The 19,987-nt window shown below is 38.3% G+C and overlaps 3 protein-coding genes across 3 annotated transcripts; 2 read left to right on the forward strand and 1 right to left on the reverse strand.

Moving 5' to 3' along the window:
• Positions 1-463: 463 nt before the first annotated feature.
• cnot9 (CCR4-NOT transcription complex subunit 9) lies at positions 464-6,472 on the reverse strand. The gene is made up of 8 exons (XM_084415908.1): positions 6,227-6,472; positions 5,477-5,659; positions 2,991-3,106; positions 2,795-2,904; positions 2,592-2,701; positions 2,345-2,443; positions 2,042-2,133; positions 464-1,166 (listed from the first exon to the last, which is right to left on the reverse strand). Exons 1-8 carry the CDS (start codon positions 6,242-6,244, stop codon positions 998-1,000), a joined length of 897 nt encoding a protein of 298 aa, XP_084272034.1. The 5' UTR covers positions 6,245-6,472; the 3' UTR covers positions 464-997.
• Positions 6,473-7,163: 691 nt separating this feature from the next.
• ftcd (formimidoyltransferase cyclodeaminase) lies at positions 7,164-12,975 on the forward strand. The gene is made up of 14 exons (XM_084417927.1): positions 7,164-7,341; positions 8,155-8,338; positions 8,426-8,554; positions 8,652-8,740; positions 9,746-9,925; positions 10,065-10,202; positions 10,299-10,430; positions 10,503-10,564; positions 10,659-10,788; positions 11,499-11,660; positions 11,838-11,881; positions 12,292-12,430; positions 12,581-12,676; positions 12,847-12,975. The coding sequence occupies exons 1-14, from the start codon at positions 7,288-7,290 to the stop codon at positions 12,928-12,930; spliced, it is 1,623 nt and encodes a 540-aa protein (XP_084274053.1). The 5' UTR covers positions 7,164-7,287; the 3' UTR covers positions 12,931-12,975.
• Positions 12,976-13,121: 146 nt separating this feature from the next.
• mstna (myostatin a) lies at positions 13,122-19,155 on the forward strand. Its single transcript, XM_084417928.1, has 3 exons — positions 13,122-16,119; positions 17,068-17,438; positions 18,038-19,155. The coding sequence occupies exons 1-3, from the start codon at positions 15,765-15,767 to the stop codon at positions 18,404-18,406; spliced, it is 1,095 nt and encodes a 364-aa protein (XP_084274054.1). The 5' UTR covers positions 13,122-15,764; the 3' UTR covers positions 18,407-19,155.
• Positions 19,156-19,987: the final 832 nt, after the last annotated feature.

Genomic DNA, 19,987 nt, shown 5'->3' on the forward strand with positions numbered 1-19,987 from the left:
TTAAAATTGTTAACCGCCAGTTTTACTGCAAAAAAAAAAAAAAAACTTTATTTGAAAACAAATGGCCATTATTTTATTACTGCTCCAGAGCAGGTGTTTGCAATGCCACTAATGGCCAGCAGGTGGCAGCCAGTGATGCAAGTACTTTTTTTTTTTGATGCAAGTAATCAAGATGCGACACAAACACTTTACTGCATGCTATTTGAAAAAAACAGTATGAAACAGTAATACATTTTTTAAACTCTAGGGACAATTTTTGTCCCATTACGTCATTAATTCAGCAAGTGCCATCCAGTGATCTCAGGGGGAAACATTTTTAAAATAATAATATTATATTACTGATAATAGTATATTACTGTGTATATATCAAATGATGAGTGTAAAATGCAATATCCGCTCAACTTGTTGCTCCAAAAGTCAGGTCTAATTTAACCCTAAATTAACCTGTTTTATGACGCGTTCGGCTAAACGACTTTTCCAAAAGTACAACTTATTGAACAAAATATATTTCTATACGCTCATCCTCAGTTTCATTCACGTAATTTCAAAAAGTTCTTTAATGAAGATTTACTATTAGCCAAAATATCCTAATTCATCCTCAAGACAGGAAAAGCAGCACAGCGTTTGGCAGTTTCACTTGACATTTACGATGACATGAGACTGTTTATTTAACAGCATTCAAAATTACAAACACGTTTTCTTTTTTTGTGATGACAAATACAGACAATACAGTTTTCCAATTCCTCTCGATTCTGTCAAAAAGGCATAGAGGAAAAAGAAAAGAAAAAAAACCAACCTAATAATGTATGAGACTGACTCTTCCTCAGTCCAGCAGAGTCCAAAGTCAATTTGAATATCTCGAAAAACAAACCGTAAATGCTGAGCACCGTTTCTGATCATCTTGGCATAAAAAATATTAAGTGCCCTTGTATGCAAGAACAGTCTGATGTGTGTAAGGTGAGGTGCTGGCTGTCCTGGAGGGTTTTGGATGAGTGTGTTACTGAGGCGGTAAAGGGATGCCGCGGGGGTCCGTGACCTGCCCTTCCTGTAGGTTTTTGACGAGCTGTGAGAGCCAGCGTTTGGTGGTGGAGTCGTCCTTTAGCACTTGAGCAAACGTGGTGTCCTTCAGCTGGTCCGGCAGACACTGACGCAGAGCTTCTCTCGCCCTGAGAAAGAGGGAATACAGCGTTTTAGAAAGTCAAGTACACTAAAAAATTATACGATCAATAAGTTATGACAACATATGTGTTTACATTGCGCAGTCTTCAACTTTTTTTATAAGTTATACAAGATTTAACTCGTTTTTTAAGTTAGTTTAATGTAATTTAAGTTGAAATTACTTAAACATCCAAGTTGATTTAATTTAATTTAGCACAGATACTTTTTTTTACAGTGTAATATATATATATATATATATATATATATATATATATATATATATATACACACACACACACACTTTAATAAAAATAATTGAAATATATTTAAATATAAATATAAATAAAATAAAAAATATGTATATGAATATAAAACATTTTCTAAATGTACATTATAAACTTGATTGTATTTTATCTGTTGTATCCAAATTATATATATATTTTGGTTCAAAATGTATTTGGTTTAAATTTGTATTTGGTAAAAAAAATGTATCTACACTATCGTTCAAAAGTTTAGGGGTTGGTAAGATTTTTTTAATATTTTTGAAAGTCTCTTCTGCTCACCAAGGCTGCATTTATTTGATAACAAATACAGTAAAAACAGTAATACTGTGAAATAATACAAAGATTTTTTTTAATGTAATTTATTCCTGTGATGCATGCAAAGCTGAATTTTCAGCATCATTACTCCAGTCTTCAGTGTCACATGATCCTTCTAATATTAGTGTATTTAACCAGGTTTTTATATTTCACATTGTATTAATTGCAAACATCAAATGATTAAGCAGCACAAATGGGCTCCCAAATCTTTAACTTTTCCCAACTGCAACGTTTGTGCACCTCCGGGCTAAAAAATGAGCAAGGAACAAGTAAAAAAAAAATACCTGGAGTTGTCAGAGAGTCGTAAATAACATCGCACAACATGTTTCAGTAGTCGAGCCGAAGGCTCCTTAGACAACTGAAGAACCATCTTCCCCTGCAAGACAAAAAGCACAAAAAACCCACACATAATCTTTAAGCTTAAACAGCATTTAAATGAGCCAATCACAATCCAGAACTGCAAATAGCCAGCGAATCAGACACATTCTGCCCACAGTGTCCAACATGTATAACTTTCAGTCTGATTGACATAAGACATGCCAATCAAGCATAATAATACTTCTGAACAATACAAATAAGTTACTCACCAGAATCATGGCAACATGCGAAAAGCGTTCGTAGGTCTGGCAGATATACGCAAGACCCGTGTCATCCAAGAGGATCTTCTGCAGTATAAACGTGGCCACCTGAGAGAGAGAAACAAACGCTTATGTGGTTTAAACACCTGCAAAACACATTAGGATTTACCCTAATATAAGTTCAAAATTGGCCAAATTAATATATATATATATATATATGTGAGAAGAAATTTTGGTGATGTATTTGTAACCGAACCGTTTTCGAAAGCTCGCTGCCGGACTCCATGATGCGCAGACAGAGAGGAATGATTTCTGTGGTCAACAGGAAGTTGATCACCTCCTGCTCGTCTGTTTTCACCAGCGCTCCTATAAAACAACCACATGTCATTGCACTCTTATTTACTAAATCAGTTGTTGGATTTTTCCTGCAACAGTTCCTGCATTAGCCGGTTTCCTTACCGATAACACCCAGACTTGTGAGTCGCAGGTATTCGAAGGGTCGAGTTTTACTGACCGTGTGCAGGAAGGGATACAGAAACAGAGGTATGTGAGCTGCCAGGAAAGCAGAGCTGAGGATGAGAAAAAGAAAAAAAGAGTCAGTGTGGCAAAGGATTAAAGACAGTGTCATATCTGGTGTAGACAGGAAGTGAGTTACCGTGTCTCTACGTGAGAGGCCACACACTGCAGCAGTGCTAAAGCGTTACACACTCGGTTAGACTGATGTGCTGTCAGTGTAGGGGGATTTATGGATGGGTAGATGTTCACAATTTCCTGTAAAAAAAAAAGAAAAGAAAAAAAATGACACCATAACCTGGTAATATCTCTTTAAAAACAAATTTAAACTGTTTGAACCTTTATTATGAAATCTAACCTTTACTGTTATTATTATTCATTTTATCCGTATATCATTTTCTAATGTTTGGATTAGTATTTGAATTCCTGAAAGATTACTTTCAAATTATTTTACTGTCAAATATCAGAATTTCGATTCAAACCATTATATTTATAAACCAAATTTAAAATTTCATTTTAAAATAATAAAAAAAAATTTGTATTTCTTTAATAACTAAATTTATCAATTGCAAAAATGTCCATTACTTCATTCATTCATCAACCCCCCCCCCCCCCCCCCCCCCCCCGCAAAATGACAAATTACTTATAGATAAATATTATTAAATGTTCATATTATTGCTTTTGTCCCCTTTAATATTTCAATTAATATCTGAATATTTTAAAGATTTTACTGAAATGTCATTGATACATTTATAAATATTTTGGATGAAAATCAATAAAAATAAACATCAATAAAAATGCTGTTACAAATCACCTTATATAATAATCTTTTTTCTTTTTGTATTTTTTTCTTTTTGTATCATCATTTGCAAAATTTTATACTATATTTTAATTAAGATTTTTTTCTGCAAATTTATACATTTATTTGTTATATATAAATATTATTATTTTAACTTTTTCCCTTTTTATTTTTTTAACTTAATATCTAAATATTTGAAAAAGTATTACTATCAAATGTAATTCATTTTCAACACAAAAAAATATATAAATTACTGTTTTTGTTTAGGCCTACACAGTTGTAATTTTATTTTAAAAATATTAGTTAGTCATTCTTAATATTTTATAATTAATAGCTAATCGTATTATTATTATTATTATTATTAATCATACATTCATATCTAATCTAATGTCGACACATTTATACATCAACAAAGTTCACTCATGAAACTCTGCCGAGCAGCTGATTGGTTCTCTTAAAGCTGACCGCTTTGGCCAATCGGTCTGTTTGTTGCATCTACGTGACCTACTGATTTCCGTCCCAAACCGGCTCAACTCAGGGTGCTTCTCAATACTCAAATTGATGCTTCCTCGCTCCTACGTCCTCCAGCCTGTGACCCGGAAACCGATCATACTCAGGCATCTTGAAGGGCATCTCAATTCTCTAATTGCACATCAAGGAGACAAAGGAATGAGGAGTGAGGAAGCTCCCCGAGGAGTCATAAGCGAGGATACACAGACCTGTATCCTTCCCTCACGTCCTAAGTGAGTTGGAGCCAAGACGTGAGGAAAGGAAGCGAGGGAAGGAAGCGAGGATGCACAAATAAAGAAAGAGAAGCACCCTCAGTGCAGCACGCTATGGGGATTTCCCCTCCCCTTCCCCAGCACCATCTGCCTAGATCTGATAGGTTTCTCACATGCTTGCCACTGTCGCCTCTGGCTTGCTTAGTTGGGGACACTTAATATTCAACAATATAATTGATCTGACTGTACTGACACTGCTGTATGAGAACTCAGCTAATCTGGACGATTACATCATTTTATGCAGAACTGATTTATAGATGAAATGAACTACTTTAATAATTGACGATCTTTACAACGAAACTGAGCACCACCAAAATGCATAATTTTCCTGTTATCACTTACCCTGGAAATCCAGAGTTCTGGCGAGAGCACAAGTTGAATTTGCTCAGCGAGTTACTCTGGTGTCGAGTAATGATGCTCATTAAATATGCCCCTCGATCTGAGCTGCACCAATCACATCAGGTTATCTGATATAGGCGGGCCAGAGGCGAGCTAAACAGATGATGACAGCGCTGTGACGTCGAAGTCATTAGTAAACATTGCAAGATGGCTATGGATGAACACCAGTTGTTTGAAACGGCTTTGGCCGCTACAATGAACGAGTTATACTTGGCTTTTTATCTAAAACAGGAACAGAAGACGCCGCTCGAATCGTTCCTTTGCAAGAAGGACGTTTTTGCTGTTTTGCCGACCGGATACAGCAAGAGTATAATCTACCAGTTAGCTCTGCTAGTAGCTAAGCGTATGGGGTTTATTGTTGTGATTGGTCGTAGCTCGAGCTGGGCGATATTCATTAGTCGACGCCAGACCATTAATCTTCTAGATTTAGGTCTGGATTTCCAGGCTAGTTATCACTGTAAAGATGCTTTGAAACAATCTGAGCTGCGTTTCCCAAAAGCATTGTGAGCCTTGATTGTGAAATCCACTGCCACCAATGTTCTCAATGGTCAATTTACCTCATGATGCTTTTGGGGAAACGCAGCCCAGTATTGTATAAAGCGCTACAACTTGACTTGTTGAACTCAGCATTAAGTGATTGACAGGCACCTGTAGGAGAGCCGCTATAGTCCCGCAGGAGTGCCAGAGCATCGGGGCCAGGTCCGTCACGGACTCCCTCTTCTTGCTGAGCTCCAGCAGGGCGTTCTCGCGCGTCTCAGGACTGGAGAGCTCATTGATCCACTGATAGATCTTCTCACGGTCCACCTGCGCCAGACCCGCCGTGGTTACAGTCTACAGGACAGACACAAATCACACAGCTTACTTCAAACTAAAACAAGACAAATCCAAGCAACTGATGTATATTAGCAATTCAGAACCAACTTTTATTAGGCAGTCAAGGCTGATTCCCATTCCCATTTTTATTATTGGAAATGTATTTATACTCTTTTCTGCTCAATTTCTATTTCTTATTATTGCTTGTTTATGCTCTTACGTTCCTTATAATTACAATGCAATAAACTTATAGGCCTATTAAATTATATGAATTACAGATTTGATATCTTTAAATGTTTAATATTCCTTATCTAATCCTTAATCCCACATTCATAACTAACTAATGCCAACACATGTTTACAAACAGCACAGGACACATAGGAGAAACTCGACAGACTCAATTCCTTACGCTATACGCACGCGAATAACTCACACTGCGCAGGATATATACGCATATTCTAATATAAAGCAACATATATGCTTTAATATATCACCATAGTAACCGACTGCATTAGCTTTAGCCGTTAGCTCTCTCAGGCCCCGGCATAAACAAGCGTAAACCGCCCAAAACCGTTAAAAACTCACCGCTCCTGTAGCCAACATCCTCCCTACCACTTTATTGTGATCTCCAGAGTAAAATTGAGCGGTAGTTTTTAAAACAACGAGAAATAGACCGGGTTTACATTAGCAAATGAGCTAATAAAAAAAACAACCGCCTTCCGCTGGTGTTTCTTCTTGCACGGTTCTCTTCCGGTTGGCGTTTCTTCTTCTGCGCGAGGAGTTGGCGGGTAATGACGAATCCAGTGTTCATTGCTGCCCCCATGCTGACTCTGTTAATAAAATGTATTGTTATTTTTATATAGAATTAATAATAATATGATATATTATAATCATTATAACTTATTATTACAATATATTATTATAAGTATTAAAATAATAATATATAATAAGCATAAGGACAATAATAATAATAATTTGAATCTGCCTTGAAAAGCATCCTGAAAATTAATATTGCTGAATTTCACTCATTCTGTTTGCATTCCATAAGCAACTGTTTTCATTTTTTTTGTGAACTTTACACTTCTCATTCTTGCATAATGTCAGTGTTGCTTTGAGGGTATTTTTGTGCCATCCAAAAACACGGGGAGGGGTAGAGTTGTCCTCGTCCAACTCTTTGACCCCTTTCTGGATCATTCATTAACTAGACATCACAGCCTGTTTTTTGTTTAGTTTTTTTGGATGTGATGCAACTGTTTTGGAGCTTTTCAAAAGTAATTTATTAAACTGTCTGCCTTATCAAGTCTTAGGCTATGTTTTTTTGCTATTGCTACACTGAAAGACCAAATGTCATTAAACAACCATGAACCCAGCCGTAGCCAGAACCTGTTTTAAAAATGACAATGTATAATGACCTTTTGGGAGGTTTTCCCAAAGTCTGAACAATGTTTGATGGGAAACCCTCCCCAAAACTGCTTATCTGTGAAGATAGAAGAATCATTGCCAAATGACCTAAATCCAGTCCACAGGACAGGTTAATTATTCAAAAGATATGTTTGCAGACGCTTTATATGTTCCACTTTGGGGAACCAGGGTAGGCTAGTCAGTAGACAAGTGGGTGAGAGGAAAGTTAGTGTTTTCTTGCAGTCATGGCTAAATTGGTGGAATGTGTACCCAATTTCTCAGAGGGGCGGAACAAGGAGGTAAGACATGACTGACTGGATTAATTAAAAAGGTCATTTGGTACTGATAACCAAATTATCAGGTTCTTCCGTCGATGTTGACTGAACACTGTACTAAAATACTCTGACAGAGATTATTCAACGAAGCCGCAATCAAAAACATGCAGTCGGTCTGACTGTCGTCCGATTCCCGAACGAAATGATTCACATGAGCCGGTTCTAGTCCGACTCTCGAACGAACGACTCTAATTTGGTGCATTAAAAACATACACCGAGTCAAATCAGTGAGTCGTTTCTTTTGATAATTTACAGCACGACCAGTGTAGTCCGATTCCTGAATGAATGACTCGTCTGCGCTGGTTCTTTTACTGAATCAAACCGTGCAACCGCTGTCAGATTTTCAAACAAATCACTCTAACGAATCGGTTATTCTTAGTTTGCAGCATGGTCAATCGATTATTGAAAGAATTATAACTAAGTAATTATTTTTAGTGAATCAAAAACAAATATCGCGACCTTTGTAACCCTATTATAGTACTAATGACTCCAGTGAGTTGGTTCTTTGTAGTGAATCATTCACTTATAGTTTAATGCAACTCTAAGAGTAGAGTCATTATCTGGTTGTTTATATGACAAATACACATTAAGTGTTTTTGTTTAGTTTCTTTGTTTAGTAGCCTACACAAAATGAATAATGTTTAAATGTTGTTGTTGTTTTTTTTTACATTTTCCAAATCAGTTTTTTTTTTTTTTAGACCATACATACAGGCAGTAATACATTAATGTACATTAACATTACATGACAATATTTTGGCCAATATATATAATATCCAGGTCATTGATGCCATAGCCGATGCCATCTCTGCCACGGAGGGCTGCAGCTTGCTGGACGTTGATCCAGGGGCTTCGACGAACAGGACGGTGTACACTTTTGTGGGCCCACCCGAGGCTGCAATCGAGGGGGCGCTGAACGCTGCCCGTGTTGCGTTTAAACTCATAGACATGACCAAACACTCAGGTACAGCTGTGGAGCCAGTTGCTGATATACTGTAAAGTCATCATACATCACATTAATTTATTTTGTGAAAATGATGTTTTTGAACAGGTGAACACCCTCGGATGGGTGCGATGGACGTGTGTCCCTTCATACCAGTGCAGAACGTCACCATGGAGGAGTGCGTACAGTGTGCCAATAAATTCGGCCAGAGATTGTCAGACATGCTGCATGTGCCAGGTGGGTTCGTATTGGCCAAGGTCATGGTGTCTATTGCCTGAACTATTTGAGAATCACTTCAGTCCCGTCCTCCATTCTTCTTGTCTTTGTCTTGTAGTCTATCTCTACGGAGAGGCGGCTAGAAAAGAAAGCAGAAGGTCACTTCCCTCCGTTCGTGCAGGAGAATACGAGGCATTACCGGAGAAGGTAAGTACTCGTCTAGACCTCAATTCTCTGACCTCTCATTTCTGAGATCTCATATGATGTCATATCTGTGACCTCACTTCTTTGAGATTGATGAAACGGGAGCTGCGATAGTCTTTTCTTCCCTGTTGTAACATATGTCCGTGTGAAACAGCATCTCGAACAAGAAAAAATGTAGAGCGGGACTTGATTTTGTCCAACGGAAATTCATTGGATCATTGGATTGTTGTGGTTTGCTATTGGTCGATCTCATGTGAGTGACAGGTTGCCCCGCCCTCGTGCCAGTAAACATGTCACTAGAGAAGATGCTGCAAGAGGGAGAAGTTATTTTGATTAAAGATTACGGGGCCACATGAATTTAAAAATAATTTGCACAGATAAATACATTTAGAATAAATATACCCTGATAACGAAGTGGTGTAATTTTGAACAACATCAGGCTAAAACGAAGCTCATTTGGAGTTTGTTTTGGGAGTTTTTGAAACAGCTTGCCAAAGCAAACTTTTCGGAAATGTTTGCTCCGTTTGGTAAACATTTTCAAGCTACCATTGGTCCGTGGCGATGACATAATAGGTAGGTGTGGCTCTGGGGCTCTTCTTTTTACCTCTGAATGCCCCGATATACTCATGGCGAAGTTCTTTTTCGTTCTTCTCTTAGGGGTAAAACAAAATAGCAAATGTAAATGTAGACAATGTACACTCCAAATAGGTGGAGCCACAGAGCCACACCCACCTATTACGTAACCGCCACTGACCAATGGTAGTTCGAAGGTGTTAACCAGCAGGAGAAAACTCCCAAAACGAACTTCGATTGGGCTTATTTTGTTCAAGACGACTTCACACCAGTTCGTGACTGAAAACTGAAGTATACTTAGACCTCAATTATGTGACCTCATACCTGTGGCCTAATTTCTGAGAAACAGCACTGTTTTACATGCCAAGTATACACCTTAAGATAAAATAAATTAACCTTATTTTCTTGCCCTTTTGTGCTTTGTCCCCCATGCAGTTGAAAAAGAGCGAATGGACCCCTGAATATGGCCCTGCCACCTTCGTCCCCTCTTGGGGCGCCACGGTCACCGGCGCCCGAAAGTTTCTCGTCGCCTACAACGTGAACCTTCTGAGCACAAAGGAACAGGCTCACAGAATCGCACTGGATATTAGAGAACAGGGCCGGGGAAAAGATCAAGTATGTCTTTGTCTGACGTCACTGTTTTGGTCTTGGTTTTCAGAGTGCGTCAAATCTAGAACTTAATTATATCTATCACTTCCTTGAGGTTTTTATTATGTTCTTCTTCCTTCTTGTTTGTGAATGCTTCTGCTTGCAGCCCGGGCTTCTCAAAAAGGTTCAGGGAATGGGATGGTACCTGGAAGAGGCCAACCTGGCTCAGGTGTCCACTAACATCCTGGACTTTGAGTTGACGCCCATGCACGTGGTGTATGAGGAGATCTGTAGAGATGCCAAGGTGAATCGCTTTCAGTCATTCAAATCTCAAATGGGAACAGAATCAGAATAATTTGCATGCATCAGAATTGGATTTATATTCATTTTACCTGTATAGGATTTGAACCTGCCAGTGGTGGGGTCTCAGATAGTGGGTCTGATTCCTCTGAAGGCCATGCTGGACTGTGCAGACTTCTACATCCAGAGAGAAAAGCTGTTCGTTGTGGAAGAGGAGCACAAAATCCGACTGGTGGGTTAAAATCAACACGGTCAAACGTTCAACACGGTAGCAAAGCAATGTCTCATTATTTTCCTCCCTCAGGTTATCAGCAAACTAGGACTCGACTCTTTGGGGTCATTTGTTCCAAAGGAGAGAATCATTGAGTAAGTCGCAAAAGTATTTTAGTGGAATAACAATGATTTGCCATGCCGATGACTAACAGAAGCACTGTCTCTAATTGGTTCACGCTGAGTTTAGGTATATGGTACAGGACAATCAGGGCGATGGGCGGCTTGCGTCTCTGTCTCTGCAGAAGTTTGTCCACAGCGTTGGGGCCAGAACAGCGGCTCCTGGTGGAGGGTCAGTTTCTGCTGCAATCGCTGCTATGGTAATCATCATTTTATATATATATAACATTTTTTATTTAAATGTAATAATAACTGTTATTTATTATTTAAATATAATATTTTTAGAATATCAAATATTTATTAGATACATATATACATTCTAAAATACATATTTTATAATATATATATAAAGTATGTAAAATAATTCTAATAATTATTTATAAGCAATTTTATAAATGTATTAAATATCAAATGTGACTGTAATGACTAAATATGTATTATCTTAAACATTTTACATATATAACATTTTATATTTAATATATGTATTCAGTTAATTTTATTACAATTCTTATAATTTGCATATACATTTGACATAAATTTTACATTTATATTTATAATTTACATATAAATATACATATATTTATTTTATTATAATTTTTGTTTTGCAAATACATTTAAATGATTCAATAAATACTATTGCTGTCAAATCGATTAATCGTGATTAATCGCATCTAACATAAAAGTTTGTTTAAATAATATATGTGTGTACATACATTATTATATTTATATATATTATATATATGTCTGTGTATGTGTATATACTGTATACACACAGTCACACACAGTCACACACACACACACTTAAGATATATTCACACAAATAAGAAATAAATAAACTTTTATGCTAGGTGTGATTAACCGTGATTAATCGATTTGACAGCCCTAATAAATGCATGTATCTCATTGTAAGGGTGCAGCTCTGGGCTGCATGGTCGGTCAGATGACATACGGTAAGAGGCAGTTTGAGTCTTTGGATGCGGAGATGAGGAAACTTATCCCTCCATTTCATGAAGCCATGAACGACTTATTGTTAAAAGTGGACGCTGATTCAACGGCCTTCAACAGCTACATGGTACATAACCAAACACAGACAACATTCAATGACTTTAAAAAGAATATTAAATGTATGAATGAATTTGCCATTTTAAATACACCACTTTTGTAACATCAGACCATCGAAACTGCTGTAAAATATATACAGTAGAATCTAGATGACAATAACAGGGTATAATTATTTATTTTGTTACAGGCTGCCCTGAAATTACCCAAAGGCACAGCCGATGAGATCAGACGGTGCGGTTTATCGCCTTTGTGACGTTAAATCAAGCAAAACAGAGCTTCTCATCCATCAAACTAGAGACCAAACATGTCATTGGACAATTACGGAACATTCTGTATCCTGATAAACCAGTTTAATTGTTTGGTTGATGTAAAAACATGTCACGAATCACAAAAAGAAACAAGAAAGCCTAGCTGATGTTACACAACCATTCAACCTGTGTTTATCTACCAAAGTAAACTGAATGTAGAATGTAGTAGCGGAAATGTAGTTACAGAATGCAAATTACAACAGCATTGGCAAAAAACACATATAAACATGGCACAGTAGCTACAACAACCTTTCAAATGGATCAGACCCCTAATGTGGCTACAATTATTTTAAATGAGCAATGAATACTGAATCTTGTTCACGGATTGTACAGGAGGGAGGAAGCCATGCAGGAGGGTCTGAAGGCGGCGGTGGTCGTCCCTCTGTCCCTGGCTGAAAGAATAAACACACTGTGGCCCGTTCTCAAAGAGATGGTGAAATACGGAAACGTGGCATGTAAATCAGACATTCAGGTGAATTACTAAGTAAAAGACACAAAATAAAAAAATCCTTCCAAACAAAGCACTTTTCACTAACAGTAAAAATCTTGACTTAACAAAAATGGCATGACTTTCAAGGTTAAAAAAGCTGACATCAGTATGCGTGATTCCTGTCATGTGCAGGTAGCGGCTAAAGCTTTGGAAACGGCAGTGTATGGAGCATATTACAACGTCATTATAAACCTGAAGGACATCACGGATGCTTCATTCAGGGCTGCTGTGAGTATCCGGAAACATTCAAAAAGTATTTAGGTCAAGGTTTTCCCCGCATTTAATAACCCGCACGCTATGTGATACGAAACTTGTTTTGAGGAACCCATAAATGTCAAAAAGCCAATTGTTACTGTTCCTGGTGATCATGAACATTTTTGTGGTTTGTTGATTTTTAGACTGAAGCGAAAGTGTCTGTGCTGTTAAAGAACGCCAGAGAAAACGCCAATGTTGCACTGCAGATGGCTGACCAGAGGAAATGATGGCACAGACAGCAAATACAGATCAAATAAAGACTCTAAACTAGACACACTTACATGCAATTTGTGTTTTTGTAAGTGTAACATGTAAGTGCGTTACTCTAAATGCATTTCCCATTTCTTTATACCCACTATACAAACATGAATGATAACTAAAAATCGTGCAGCTTGTTAAGGATATATTTGTTATTACTTTCTTAAGGAACTGGATTTACAATTTTACCATGCTGGACCATAAAGGTGAACGTGATTTCACTAAGTGATCAACATCTTTGTTGATCCTGGAACAACATTCCAATCAACCAATCAGATTTGAGGGACAAGTTTACAGTTTATATCATGTTTAGGCTTATAATCAGGGTTTGGTGCTTCTACATAAGTGTTATTCATCTATCATTTCCCTCTGATTTTAAAGATAAGTAGGGTTTAGGGTTAGGTTTTAGTGTAGGGATATGGTTAATAGGACTACATTTTCAGGCAGAAATGTAGTTCTGGGATTAACAAAATATGCTGATCCAGGAAAATCATGGTTACCAGACCATAAAATGGGCCAGAGTAACAGAGATTGAGGTTGGGTTGACTCAAGCAAACAGCCAGAACATAGCAACCACCTCTCAACACCCTTGCAACCACCCAAAATAACTTGGCATAATTGCAGCGAGTTTTGCACTGACAAGCATCACTCATATTTTCATTAGACAACATAAAACCTTCTTGCCACTTCCAAGTAATTAATTTAAAGCTTGTAACAATGTAAGCAATGTGATAATTGCAATTAAAAAAGTTCAAAAACTTTTTAGATATATGCAAAAGAGCCTGTTTAAATGACATTTTTCATAAATGAGAGTTTGTGCAGTGCAGAGTTTGTGAGTTTGGTTTGTGCAGTCGTATTTTGAATTAGCAGACCCACCCGGCATCTGCATCATTCTTGAAAGAACTTGATAATCCACCAGCGGGTGGTGCTGTGACTGACCCACCAAAGGCCACCCTCAGTATCCCACTCCCTCTGCTATCAGCTGTTGTTATTTATGCATCTAATAAAGCTGCACTGCTGGACAAAGAGAGACAGGGAGAGCAAAGACATCTGTATCGGCAAATGTTACAGAACAGCTGTAGCAATAATTTCCTCAGTCCACTTCCCTGCATATTCAAGATGCACCACATCACCAAAACACAACATTAAAAGTTACAGCTGTGGTCTAAGAATGAAAAGAGCCCATTCGCCAATATAAACTGGTGAATGCACCTATTTTCAAGTGTTTAGACAGAAGATATTTTGTACAATACTTATCAGAACAATAGCATCCCCCTAGCAACTACCCATATCATGACATGTAAAAAAAAAAATCAGAACACCATCTTATTTGTATAGCAACAAGACAAAAATCACTCAGAAACCCCTAGCAGCCACCTAGAAACATTGTGTCAACCATATAACAACACTTTAAAAACATGTCAGAACAACCTAGCAACCCCTAGTAACAATCCATAACACCAAAGCCACAACACAACAACGTTTTAAGAAGAAAACTCTCCATTGTATAGCAACAAGATAAAAATCACTCTAGCAACCACCTACAAATACAATCAAACCACATCTAACACAGTAAAAACCTCTCAGAACAACCTAGCAAACCCCTAGTAACAATCCATAACGGCAAAGAAACGACATGATGACGTCTTAAAACGAACACTCTCAATTACACATTTAGAAACCCCTAGCAGCCACCTAGAAACATTGTCAACCATATAGCAACACTTTAAGATCCTGTCAGAACAACCTAGCAACCCCCTAGTAACGATCCATAACGGCAAAGCAACAACATGACAGCGTTTTTTAAAAGAACACTCTCAATTGTATAGCAACAGGACAAAAATCACCCACAGACCTCTAGTAGCCACCTAGAAACATTGTCAACCATTTAGCAACACTTTAAAAACCTGTCAGAACAACCTAGCAACCCCCTAGTAACGATCCACAACAGAAAAGCAACAAAATGACGATGCCTTAAAAGGTACTAAAAGTGATAAAAATCACTCTAGCAACATCATAGCAACCACCTACAAATACAATCAAACCACATCTAACACTATATAAACCTTTTAGAACAACCTAGCAACCCCCTAGTAACGATCCATAATGGCAAAGTAACAACATGATGACGTCTTAAAAAGAACACTCTCAGTTGTATGGCAAAAAGCTAAAAATCACTCAGAACCCCCTTGCAGCCACCTAGAAACATTGTGTCAATATAACAACACTTTAAAAACCTGTCAGAACAACCTAGCAATGCCCTAGCAACTACCCATAACATGCTAAAACCACTCAGAACACCCTCACAAATGTATAGCAATATGCAAAAACCTCCAGGCAACCATCCTGTCAACCACATAGAAACGTCCTAGCAATCCATATAGAATCCTCAGCAGCATGATAAACATACATTTCCAGTGGTCCAAGAAGTATTTTAAAACATCTGAATGGCTACACACACGGGCTCATCAGATTTCAATTGATCATTATAATGAAATTCATGTGATATTTATGGTATTTGCATAATAAATTCATGGTATGTACAACAAAATAGACAGCTCCTGAAAATCCTCAAATCAAAACTTGCTTTCAGAATTTACCCACAGTGCAGAACATCTCTGTGCTGTCTCATCTAGACTTGCTCTTATCAATCCAGCCAATCACAGGATATCTAACAGCGGGGAATCTTAAGTATAAAACTGCCTTGGAGGCTGTACATCTGTTCAGTGCTGCCTGGAGAGAGTGCGTAAAGGTGCTGTCCATTTCCAAATGTGTAAACGTCTACAAAGATACATCAGAAGATATGTTTCTCCTTCTTTATCTGAGCTTTTGGAGTGTGCTGAGCTCACACAGTCAGAGCCTGAGTGCAACAACAACATCGCAAGCATTTGTGACACCTGGAGACGACAGCGGCCAGTGCACGACCTGTCAGTTTAGACAGCAGAGTAAACTCATGCGCCTGCACTCCATCAAGTCTCAAATTTTGAGCATCCTGCGTCTAGAACAGGCTCCGAACATCAGTAGAGACACGGTCAAGCTACTCTTACCCAAAGCACCTCCACTGCAGGAGCTCCTCGACCAGTATGACCAAAATGGAGGCATTAGTGAGAATGAGGAACAAGGCAGCAGTGAGACCATTATTACCATGGCCACAGAATGTAAGTACCACAGTGTACTGCAATATATAGTGAACCCAAAGATATTCTGACAATGTTTGTCATTAAAATGCATGTTAAGTTAGTTCTGAGAAAGGGCTAGCATCATTTGCAGTTGCCACTTGGTTTGTTATTTTGTTGTAATGCAATGAAACTCATACTTTTTGAAGTGTGGCTTAAGTGTCCAAATACGCTTGGGGGCCATTGTACTATCTGAAAGAGTTGACTATGAACCGACTATGGTTCATTCATTCAGCTGTTGTTGGAAGATGGCCAAAGGCAACAGACCTTGCAGAGCTGTGCACAAAAAACAACATGCAAAGCACATTTGGCCTGTGAAAATAACTCTTACAAAGATGTACAATGGAAACCTTAGTTTCTGCCAAAATACAGTAGTTACTCAATTGATGTTACGTCAATAAAAACTGGAAACTGATATTTACCACCAGTGTCATCAGAAAAGTAAGATTAATAAAAGGTTTAACATTTTTTAGGGCAACTCTGCCCCTGGATTTTAGTTTGACCATAATCAAACACACTGGTAAGACTTCAATTTAATTGGACAAGTGAGTTTTCTTAGGGTTTTTTCTTAGGGTTGAATTTAAAATTCCTGGGAAAGTGGTGCCAGGAGCAGAGTTGCCCATCCCTGAACTATAGTTTACCATGGTAAATGTTTTTACACTGTCAGAAAAATGTGCAGAAATTGTTCCTTTAAAGAGACAATTTATCTACCCTTAAAAGAAGCGCCTTAGAACTTTAGAGTAGTAATGTGTATCCTTAAAAGTAGTACTACTATGAACATTTAGTAGTAAGTTTGTAAAAAGGTACAAAAGTTGTCCCTTTAAATGTATTACCTGAGTAACAAGCTGTTGTACCCCTAAAGTAATTTTTTTTCTGAGAGCGTAAGGTGAAAAAGGTGTACATGGTCTTAGTAAACTTAATACCTTGCAGCGCAAGCCATCGCCCATCTTGAGGGAATGCCGAAGTGTTGCATTTTCTCACTGAGCCCAAAGATTATGCCCGACAGCATCCTGAAGGCCTTGCTCTGGATCTATCTCCGACCAGCTGAGGAGCCAACCACAGTCTTCATGCAGATATCTCACCTGCGGTCATCTTCTGAAGGGAACAGCCACTCAAGAATACGTGCACAAAAAATTGATGTGAATGCCCAGACAAACTCCTGGCAGCACATTGACATGAAGCAGCTGTTGCAGTTGTGGCTCAAACAGCCCCAGAGTAACTTTGGGATAGAAATCAAGGCCTTTGACACGAATGGAAATGATATGGCTGTGACCTCTCCAGAATCTGGAGAGGAAGGACTGGTAAGTTGGTGCATGGATTGGTACTTAGGTACATGCTTCTTTAGAACAAATTACAATTGTCAAATGCTGGACAAATTTTGATTAACAAATCTGCAAAAGTTTTAAGGAATTGCACATAGTCTTACCTTACAGAGTTGTCTAGTGGATAAAGGGATACTTGACCGAAAATGATTGTCATCAAATTCTGGTCGTTATTCATCATCTTCCTCTCAAATGTGCACCTTGTGGAGTTTAAGCGTACCTTTAATAACCTTGCCCTCTACCATGGCTGTCAAATCTTATTCAAACTTGGCACATCCTGGCAAGTCTGAATGAGATTTGAAAGCAATGGTGGAGGGACACAGTATGTTTGAACTCCACAAGAGGCCGTACTTCTACTACTTCGCCTTTCACCCTTTTTGGGGTATAGGCCGTCAACCAGAGCTCGCCCGGTATCTCAAGGGCCATTATACCATTGAACAAAGGTTTAGTTGGATCAGCTTGGTCAAGGGACCTTCCTGTAACAAGTGCATTGCAATTCATGTCAAGTATGTGCTTAATTGCACCTTTGCATACCTAGTATGTATGACCATGACTTGTTCTTATGTCCGCCCTTCCAGCAACCCTTCTTGGAGGTGAAAATATCAGAGGCTGGCAAGCGGTCCAGAAGGGACACCGGCCTTGATTGCGATGAGCATTCCACCGAGTCTCGTTGCTGCCGGTATCCACTCACCGTCGACTTCGATGACTTCGGGTGGGACTGGATAATTGCGCCCAAGCGCTACAAGGCCAATTACTGCTCCGGTGAATGCGTGCAGAAGTACCCTCACAGTCACATCGTTAACAAGGCCAACCCTCGGGGCAGCGCAGGCCCCTGCTGCACACCAACCAAGATGTCACCCATAAACATGCTGTATTTCAATGACCGTGAGCAGATAATCTACGGAAAAATCCCTTCAATGGTCGTAGACCTTTGCGGCTGCTCTTGAGCCCAAGGGCTTTTCTAGTCACTATGACAGCAAGCCCTAACTGCTTTGGACCAGAGGGAAGTGAAAACAACCTTTACCTTGTCCCTTACGAAATAGTTCCTGCTAAAACAATTGACCACACCCGGGTCCCAACAAGCCAACTTAGCCAAATCTTTTAGTTTGTTGACATCAACTGTTGTACACAAGGACAGTGGTAAAAGGTGACAAGGATTTCTTTGTTTTTGAAGGTATAAGGCTTCCTTTGTGAAATCATTTGAGCATAGAGATGACCTGATGGGCTTTACCAGTGTGATTTCAGAATGTAAAAATTGCAAAAAGTACTTTTAAGTTTTAAATTAATGTCAAAGGGGGTTGTATAGTTGATTATTTATATAAAGCTGCTTATCCCCCAGTGACCCAAAAACAGGAACACTGACCCAGAAACTTACTCAACATGACATCCAAACAACATACTTTTGGAATTCTGCAGTTGGTTCATAGCATATGGGTAGTTGACAAATGACATGGATAGGAAACTTATTAGTGCTGTAACTGGCCACAATTTCAATGCTTTTTAAATAGTTTTAAACATTGCTGGAACATGTCAACCAACCAAAAGCACGCTTCTTATATTCTTGTCAAAAAAACTGCCAATTCAATAGTTATCCAACAGTGATCTTTTAAAACATGGAATTAATTGCATAGATTGTATGGTTCAAAATCATGTTGTAGTTTTGATCTGTTGTACCAAGTAAAATGCCTGTTACTGATGTTTCTGAGTAGTTGTTTTCACATGTCCTTAAGGGACCTCTTCAATGTTGTCCCTTCGTAACCCTTAACAGAGTGACACCATTGACACCAATCCAAGCATGTGGAGCACATTATGGCGCTCAAAAGCAACAACCCCATATTCCAAGGAAGCTAAAGCCTCTCCTGTGTTATTTTGTTATTTTGAGGGCTCCCCAGTGTGATGGAGGCCTTGTGAGGCAACAATAGTAGAAGTCTGTCCACAGGACAATGAGTGCACTTCGAAATGTCCTCATTTGCATTTAAAAAAAGATTTAGCACACTTTACTGCATGATTTAATAGTTGCACACTTTGAGTCGGCGATTAAGTATGCTGAAGTTATCTAGAATTAAATATATAATACAGAATGAAAATAAGATATCCCCTAAGTGGGTGTGCTTTTTTACCCCCTGAATGAAACATTCAGCTATCAGAAGTATCAAATATTAATAGAGATCTTTTATAGTTTGCACATATGTTGAAACTGATCTACAATGAGGTGACCTCATGCAAATGGAGAAAAAAAGATTCTCTTCTGTTGTAAATGAAGACACGAAAGATACATCCTGGTTTTGGAACAACCTAACAGGAGGATGAAAAGAGGGCAAATGACGCAACTAAAAAAACGCAACTAACCATAGGCCTATAATCGTGCATAGATATGATTGCAAAAAAAAAAAAAAAAAAAAAAAAAACCGGCTTATCAAGGAGGAGAAAACACACTGGTCTATTCTAAAGAACAAGATTGTACTGCAATGCAGCAAATCAGATGGAGCTTCACCTTTTTTGATCCCACAAGACACGACTATTATTAT

The sequence above is a fragment of the Rutilus rutilus genome, assembly GCF_951802725.1.
Source record: "Rutilus rutilus genome assembly, chromosome: 8".
Classification (NCBI taxonomy): domain Eukaryota; kingdom Metazoa; phylum Chordata; class Actinopteri; order Cypriniformes; family Leuciscidae; genus Rutilus; species Rutilus rutilus.